At 35.5% G+C, this 9,143-nt stretch overlaps 2 protein-coding genes across 2 annotated transcripts; both read left to right on the top strand.

Annotated features, from left to right (window-relative positions):
* Positions 1 to 1,287: 1,287 nt before the first annotated feature.
* On the top strand, positions 1,288 to 1,614 carry LOTGIDRAFT_176108 (hypothetical protein; the record flags this gene model as incomplete). The annotated part of the gene is made up of 1 exon (XM_009066454.1): positions 1,288 to 1,614. One exon carries the CDS (start codon positions 1,288 to 1,290, stop codon positions 1,612 to 1,614), a length of 327 nt encoding a protein of 108 aa, XP_009064702.1.
* A 3,245-nt stretch (positions 1,615 to 4,859) lies between these two features.
* LOTGIDRAFT_176107 (hypothetical protein) lies at positions 4,860 to 8,631 on the top strand (the record flags this gene model as incomplete). The annotated part of the gene is made up of 4 exons (XM_009066453.1): positions 4,860 to 5,187; positions 6,647 to 6,738; positions 8,027 to 8,111; positions 8,279 to 8,631. 4 exons carry the CDS (start codon positions 4,860 to 4,862, stop codon positions 8,629 to 8,631), a joined length of 858 nt encoding a protein of 285 aa, XP_009064701.1.
* Positions 8,632 to 9,143: the final 512 nt, after the last annotated feature.

Here is a 9,143-nt window from a genome sequence, read left to right as displayed (position 1 = left end):
TAATTCGTTTTTCTCAGTACGACGGTCCCTGTTGAGAATATTTTCTTTAGAGATCCTGAAATTAATTGAAACGAAAATATCAGTCAAAATAAACTAGCGTGACTGGCAGCCTTCTTCTTGTTTCCGGTTCAATATGCCACCTAACAGAATCATGGAACATATTCTATTTAAAATAGAGTTCTACTTTTTTTCTCATGTGTAATTACTTCCCCTCGATTTCCAGACGAACTCAGCTAGGAAGTGCTTTGAAAGTTGAAGAGTAGTCTCTTGGGAACTTTGTAAAGGAGTTGACCAGGATATGATTATCGAAAGCAGCCAAATCAATTACAACTGAAATTTCCACTTATTGTTAGAGATTGCGTGAGTTACTTTGTTTAATTATAAATGTTATTGTTCCAAGTTTGGAAGGTCTGAGTTTTCTACCATCCCAGACCTGTCTAAATCTCTTAACTTCTCGCTCCAAATTGATCCTGGTTTTTGAGTGTGAGTTGTGAACACTATTAATGTCTAGCTTAGCTGAAAATTTCCGTTTCTGAGACTAAAGTACAAATGGTCAAACGAACGACGAACCAGTCCGTTGAAGACAGTTATTCAAATTTGTTATTACTTGTATTCTTTCCCCACTCCCTTAAAAATCGAAAAGATTTCTCGACGTTGTGGCACAAACTTTCTAAATTTTATGGTCTATAAATTCCCCTACGTTTTGTTTTCGTTTGAAAATTGATATCTTCCCCCAAGGCCATTGACCGACGTATAGTATCTGATATGTGAACTACATCCTGGTTCCTTACAGCCGAAGGTGACCCTACTTAGAAATAGATTTAAAATAATTAGTAAATTGAATAATAAATAATTGTTGAGAGAAAAATGAGTGATGGTTTTAATCAGGTTATTCAATTCAATTGGATGTTGTAATAATATATATTATAAACTAGTGTATAAATACAGTCAGTATTGAAGGTAAAAATATCACAAATCTTCTGTTCTTCAAACTATCAACATCACAACCAGCCGAAACTAGTAAGTTGATATAATAATTTTAATGAATACATTTTGGTATTTGGCTGTTGATATAATAATTTTAATGAATACATTTTGGTATTTGGTTGTTGATATAATAATTTTAATAAATACATTTTGGTATTTGGCTGCGCAAACTGATTCTAGTTGTGTCAATGCAGATTTGTTTGTAGTTCAAACGTGTTATCCGGCAGTCATACTTTATATCATGTATTTGGTTCAAATTGTAGATAATGATTTTATTCTTTTTCATTTCCAGAATTCAAGATGAACACCCTCTTTACCATCGCCTTATGTTTGACCTTCGCCGCCACCACCCTTGCTTTTAATCCAATGATAGGCGGTATGGGTATGATGGGAGGTATGGGTATGATGGACCCCTACATGATGGGTATGGGAGGACTTGGTATGATGGGAGGTATGGGAGGACTTGGTATGATGGGAGGTATGGGAGGTATGGGTATGATGGGTGGTATGTACAACCCAATGATGATGGGTTATGGTGGACTCGGTATGCTCGGTGGAATGGGCGGATACGGTATGATGGGCGGTATGCTCGGTGGAATGGGCGGATACGGTATGATGGGAAAATAAGGTACGTACTGCAGCACGTGTCTATATACGATTTGATTTGTAAATAAAATCACACACGTTACGCACGAATATACGGGCAACCTCTCATTCTTCATACTAAGTTATTTGGATAAAGAGAACATTGACTTATCTGATTATCATCAAGGGGGCGTGGTTTAATCGACGATGTATATTAACCTTACCATTGATATATTTATTTTTTTATTTCAGATAACAGTGCTCTATTCAAGAACCTTGTAATATTTGTTACATACATACATGTATTAAATTTATATTTTCTACAATTATTTGTTTTTTACATTCAAACCTTTAAATGTGGCCAATTGCCGCCCCCTCTCCTTCCAACCACATTTCTTGTAGATTAGATGGATTTATTGCCCTTGACTTATTAAAGGCCATAGTTCGCCATTTTCAGGAGTTGAATTAGATGTAAATATTCTTCAGAGCTACTAAAAATGCATGGAAATCTCATAATCCCATCCAATCGATTTCACATATATAACGGAGTCTCATGTAAAGATGAGTCGTCATTTTAACTTTCTGGACACTCACTGATTTGAAGGCTAAAATTTGGACAATGCGCATTATTAGTTTAGCTAAAGTTTCTAAGACAAAGGTACAGATGGTTAAACGGATGGCGAATCTATCCCTTTAAAAACGAACCAAATTGGTAAGCTTCACTTTTAATCCGAATCTTGTGAATCTTGGTCTGAATGGGTATGTTATGAGATCTGAGAAGATCAAAATGGGCAATAATTCGATGAAAGTTCTTGAGTTATTGTCCTTGACTTAAAAAAAATGTGTAGATTTTGGCTTGAAGACGCGGTGGAAGTTGAAATTCAATTTTGATGAAAGTTGGAATTCATCAAACGGTCTACCCTATAAGCACTATATTTATCACAGTTTTGAATGACAGTCATTTTTTGTCAGTATTGCGTCCAGATTCTGACGTGGTCGAGTGAAAGGGAATTTATATCATCTCATTTGTCACATATTTTGATAGATATTTCAATCATATTGCAATCATGTTGAAGGCGCCACCCGATGCAGGTCGTTTTATGCTGTTTAGATGGTCGAATCTATTGTGTTTTATTTCTGAATAATGAATATGTATTTTGTGCATGAGAATTAGAACTGAAGTTTCGAATGTTGAATATATATTGAATTACAAGAGCAATTTATTGTGGCCAATAAACAGTACCACTTTGTTTGTGCACAGCTTCGGGGTTTGGAATGACCCGATTCTACCTCAGTTGCAAACGGTGTACCGTAAAAGTTCTGTTAGTGCTTTACAACATATCACACAAATGAATGGCAGACATTATTTACCGGAACTATGTCAGTATTGTCACGTTATCACCTGATTAATTATATATCAGAGGCTGGTCGTTCAAGACTACTAGCATTTGTCAGCAAAGCCAATTAAAAAAAAACTTCGTAGGATAAGGATCCAAAATGATAATAAAATATATCATTGTTAAACCGATCATTACATTAAAATTAGAATACAAAATTTTGAGTCAGAATTATCCCCTGAAAGCTAGTATTCGATATTCAGGTCACAATATTACTATCACTTAACAAATAATTGTGAAAAGCCGGATATAAAGTTTATCGCCCAAGAAGACACAATGAAATTCACCATTCATTACCGAGAAACTGCCGAGAAATGTCGAATGTCTAGGTTGCTGTATCTAACTGATTGTAAATCCACATCCGTCGTGTGTCAGACAGCATGAATTAAAACTAAAGCTTCCCTGTGCATTTATATTTCAGTTATTTTGGTCATTGCTTCAGATATGTTCAAATTCGACACAGCGATAAATTTAACAATAAAGGATAACAAAATCAAATAAAAACTGAAATTACTTGTGGGGGTTGTCATGCATGGTTATATTCATTCGGCAACCCTCGACAGTTTCCGTAAAGCTTAATGTAACTCAGATATGAATGTAACGAATCACTATGTCTCCTGTGTCTTCTATCATTACTTTGACGTTCACCAGTAGTCTGTCACTTCATCGGAATACTGCCATTGTTTTAGAACCATTGAGTGATAATTCTGCCACTTACTTATTAACTCAATACAATTGTAAAATATAGAAATATAAAGTTAATTCTAGATTGTTTCCATGGGTTAAATAAAAAATGCATTGTATTATACGCACGCATTCTCATGTCGTCCATCGGTCCACATTTGGTTTGTGAACGCGACAGAGGCAACAAGTTCGGAATTTCGAGATGGTCACCAATATGCCTATGCATACACAATTTCACCAATATCGAATAAAACTGTCTGACGTTACAAGTCATTTTTTATTTTTAGGTCAGGGGCAATAACTAGAAAATCTTTTAACCAATTATTGCAAAATTCGAGCTTATGCGAGATCTCATCAATAAACACTGATGCACTCGAAGTTTCATCAAACCCGGATAAGATAAGTTAGCTTGTCTACAATTCAAATTTGACGCCATTTAACTCAAAAGCAACAATTCAAAAACTTCTATCTTGTCCTCCAGAACAGCGGTGGTGGCGTTATATGCCAACATTAACATATATGGGGATACAAAAAATAAATAAATATATTTTGTGGCCCCTGCTTGGCCCCTTCACTTGGTGTTTCCTAGAATCGTCACCGTTTTATATATACTTAAGATTATTTAAAATCCCCTCCCAAGTGATTTAAAGTAGAACAACAATTCTTTACAATGAGACTGAAACTTTCTTAGCTTTTATTTTAATTCCCCTACGTTTTGTCTTCGTTTGTAAATTGACATCATGATCAAGGCCATTGATCGACATATAGTATCTGATATGTGAACTACATCCTGGTTCCTTACAGCCGAGGGTGGCCCTACTTAGAAATAGATTTAAAATAATTAGTAAGTTGAATAATCAATAATTGTTGAGAGAAAAATGAGTGATGGTTTTAATCAGGTTATTCAATTCAATTGGATGTTGTAATAATATATATTATAAACTAGTGTATAAATACAGTCAGTATTGAAGGTAAAAATATCACAAATCTTCTGTTCTTCAAACTATCAACATCACAACCAGCCGAAACTAGTAAGTTGATATAATAATTTTAATGAATACATTTTGGTATTTGGCTGCGCAAACTGATTCTAGTTGTGTCAATGCAGATTTGTTTGTAGTTCAAACGTGTTATCGGGCTTTATATCATGTATTTGGTTCAAATTGTAGATAATGATTTTATTCTTTTTCATTTTCAGAATTCAAGATGAACACCCTCTTTACCATCGCCTTATGTTTGACCTTCGCCGCTACCACCCTTGCTTTTAATCCAATGATGGGCGGTATGGGTATGATGGGTGGTATGGGTATGATGGGAGGTATGGGTATGATGGACCCCTACATGATGGGCATGGGAGGACTTGGTATGATGGGAGGTATGGGAGGACTTGGTATGATGGGAGGTATGGGAGGTATGGGTATGATGGGTGGTATGTACAACCCAATGATGATGGGTTATGGTGGACTCGGTATGCTCGGTGGAATGGGCGGATACGGTATGATGGGCGGTATGCTCGGTGGAATGGGCGGGTACGGTATGATGGGCAAATAAGGTACGTACTGCTATGATATAACTCAAATGTGATCAATTAAACAATCAACACGCGCCTATATACGATTTGTTTTGTATATAAAATCACACACGTTACGCACGAATATACGGGCAACCTCTCATTCTTCATACTAAGTTATTTGGATAAAGAGAACATTGACTTATCTGATTATCATCAAGGGGGCGTGGTTTAATCGACGATGTATATTAATCTTACCATCGATATATTTATTTTTTATTTCAGATAACAGTGCTCTATTTAAGAACCTTGTAATATTTGTTACATACATACATGTATTAAATTTATATTTTTTACAATTATTTGTTTTTTACATTCAAACCTTTAAATGTGGCCAATTGCCGCCCCCTCTCCTTCCAACCACATTTCTTGAAGATTAGATGGATTTATTGCCCTTGATTTATTAAAGGCCTTAGTTCGCCATTTTCGGGAGTTGAATTAGATGTAAATATTCTTCTGAACTACTAAAAATGCATGAAAATCTCATAATTCACATATATAACGGAGTCTCATGAAAAGACGAGTCGTCATTTTAACTTTCAAACGCGGATATTTCTGGACACACACTGATTTGAAGGCTAAAATTTGGACAATGAGCATTATTAGTTTAGAGACTAAGGTACAGATGGTTAAACGGATGGCGAATCTATTCCTTTAAAAACGAACCAAATTGGTAGCTTGTAGTCTCGATAGAAGCTTCATATTTTATCCGAATCTTGTGAATCTTGGTCTGAATGGGTATGTTATGAGATCTGAGAAGCTCGAAATGGGCAATAATTCGATGAAAAGTTCTTGAGTTATTGTCCTTGTCTTAAAAAAAAATGTGTAGATTTTGGCTTGAAGACGCGGTGGAAGTTATTATCCGATTTTGATGAAAGTTGGTATTCAATAAACGGTCTACCCTGAAAGTTCCTCTAGCACTATATTTGTCACGGTTTTGAATGACAGTCATTTTTTGTCAGTATTGCGTCCAGATTCTGACGTGGTCAAGTGAAAGGGAATTTATATGATCTCATTTGTCACATAATTTGATAGATATTTCAAAGGGACAATCATGTTGAAGGCGCCACCTGATGCAGGTCGTTATATGCTGTTTAGATGGTCGAATCTGTTTTATTTCTGAATAATGAATAATGTTATTATAAAATAAGAGGTTTTTACCTCATTATGAATTAAAAGTGCCATTTATTGTGGCAAGTAAAAAGTACCACTTTGTTTGCGTGCCGAATCGATGAAATGGGGCCTGGAATATTACCCTATTTTGGTCGTTAATCGACGAAAAAACCTAGGTTGCAAACGGTGTACCGTAAAGGTTCTGCTAAAGCTTTGCAACATATCACACAAATGAATGACAGACACTATTTACCGGAACTATATCTATATCAATCAAGTGATAACGTCACTCTGGTTAATTATATATCAGAGGCTGGTCGTTCAGGACTTCGAGCATTAGTAAACAAGACAATGAAAAAACCTCGTAGGATAGGGATCCAAAATGATAATAGGATATATCACGTATGTTAAACCGATCATTACATTAAAATTAGAATACATAATTTTGAGTCAGAATTATTTCCTGAAAGCTAAAAATCTAGGGACTATATTCCTGTCGCAATAATACTATCACTTGACAAATAATTGTGAAAAGTCGGAAATAAAGTTTATCGCCCAAGAAGACACAACGAATTTCACCATTCATTACCGAGAAACTGCCGAGAATTGCCGAATTATAGGTTGCTGATTCTAACTGATTGTAAATCCACATCCGTCGTGTGTCAGACAGCATGAATTCGAAAAAGCGATAAATTTAACAATAAAGGATAACAAAATCAAATAAAAACAGAAATTACTTGTGGGGGTTGTCATGCATGGTTATATTCATTCGGCAATTCTCGACAGTTTCCGTAAAGGTTAATTTAACTTTGACGTTCACCACTAGTCTGTCATCAGAATACTGCCATTGTTTTAGAACCATTGAGTGATAATTCTGCCACTTACCTATTAACTCAATACAATTGTAAAATATAGAAATATAAGGTTAATTCTAGATTGTTTCCATGGATTAAATAAAAAATGCATTGTATTATACGCACGCATTCTCATGTGGACGTATACTGTCGACGCCCCTGTCCGTCTGTCCATCGGTGCATATACACTGATGCACTCGAAGTTTCATCAAACGCGGATAAAATAAGTTAGTTTGTCTACAATTCAAATTTGACGCCATTTAACTCAAGGGCAACAATTCAAAAACTTCTATAGTGTCCTCAAGAAATGTGGTCGTACAGACAGACGAACAAGGATGGTGGCGTTATATGCCAACATTAACATATGGGGATACAAAAAATAAATATGTATATTTTGTGGCGCTGGCTCGGCTCCTTCACTTGGTATTTCCTAGAAACGCCACTGTTTGATATGTACTAAGCGGAAACGCTGAAAAAAAAACTGTCTATTTATTAAGACTGCTTAAGATTATTTAAAATCCCCTCCCAAGTGATTTAAAGTAGAACAACAATTCTTTACAATGAGACTCAAACTTTCTTAGATTTTATTCTAATTCCCCTAAGTTTTGTCTTCGTTTGTAAATTGACATCATGATCAAGGCCATTGATCGTCGTATAGTATCTGATATGTGAACTACATCCTGATTCCTTACAGCCGAGGGTGGCCCTAATTAGAAATAGATTTAGAATAATTAGTAAATTGAATAATAAATAATTGTTGAGAGAAAAATGAGTGATGGTTTTAATCAGGTTATTCAATTCAATTGGATGTTGTAATAATATATATTATAAACTAGTGTATAAATACAGTCAGTATTGAAGGTAAAAATATCACAAATCTTCTGTTCTTCAAACTATCAACATCACAACCAGCCGACACTAGTAAGTTGATATAATAATTTTAATGAATACATTTTGGTATTTGGCTGCGCAAACTGATTCTAGTTGTGTCAATGCAGATTTGTTTGTAGTTCAAACGTGTTATCGGGCTTTATATCATGTATTTGGTTCAAATTGTAGATAATGATTTTATTCTTTTTCATTTTCAGAATTCAAGATGAACACCCTCTTTACCATCGCCTTATGTTTGACCTTCGCCGCTACCACCCTTGCTTTTAATCCAATGATGGGCGGTATGGGTATGATGGGTGGTATGGGTATGATGGGAGGTATGGGTATGATGGACCCCTACATGATGGGTATGGGAGGACTTGGTATGATGGGAGGTATGGGAGGACTTGGTATGATGGGAGGTATGGGAGGTATGGGTATGATGGGTGGTATGTACAACCCAATGATGATGGGTTATGGTGGACTCGGTATGCTCGGTGGAATGGGCGGATACGGTATGATGGGCGGTATGCTCGGTGGAATGGGCGGATACGGTATGATGGGCAAATAAGGTAAATACTGCTATGATATAACTCAAATGTGATCAATTGAAACAATCAACACGAGTCTATATACGATTTGTTTTGTAAATAAAATCACACACGTTACGCACGAATATACGGGCAACCTCTCATTCTTCATACTAAGTTATTTGGATAAAGAGAACATTGACTTATCTGATTATCATCAAGGGGGCGTGGTTTAATCGACGATGTATATTAACCTTACCATTGATATATTTATTTTTTTATTTCAGATAACAGTGCTCTATTTAAGAACCTTGTAATATTTGTTACATACATACATGTATTAAATTTATATTTTTTACAATTATTTGTGTTTTACATTCAAACCTTTAAATGCGGCCAATTGTCGCCCCTCTCCTTCCAACCACATTTCTTGTAGATTAGATGGATTTATTGCCCTTGACTTATTAAAGGCCATGGCTTGCCATTTTCGGGATTTGACTTGGATGTAAATATTCTCCAGAACTACTTAAAAGACACAAAAAACTCATAATGC

This window comes from Lottia gigantea, assembly GCF_000327385.1.
Source record: "Lottia gigantea unplaced genomic scaffold LOTGIsca_765, whole genome shotgun sequence".
Classification (NCBI taxonomy): Eukaryota; Metazoa; Mollusca; class Gastropoda; family Lottiidae; genus Lottia; species Lottia gigantea.
This window is presented reverse-complemented; position numbering and strand designations above follow the sequence as displayed.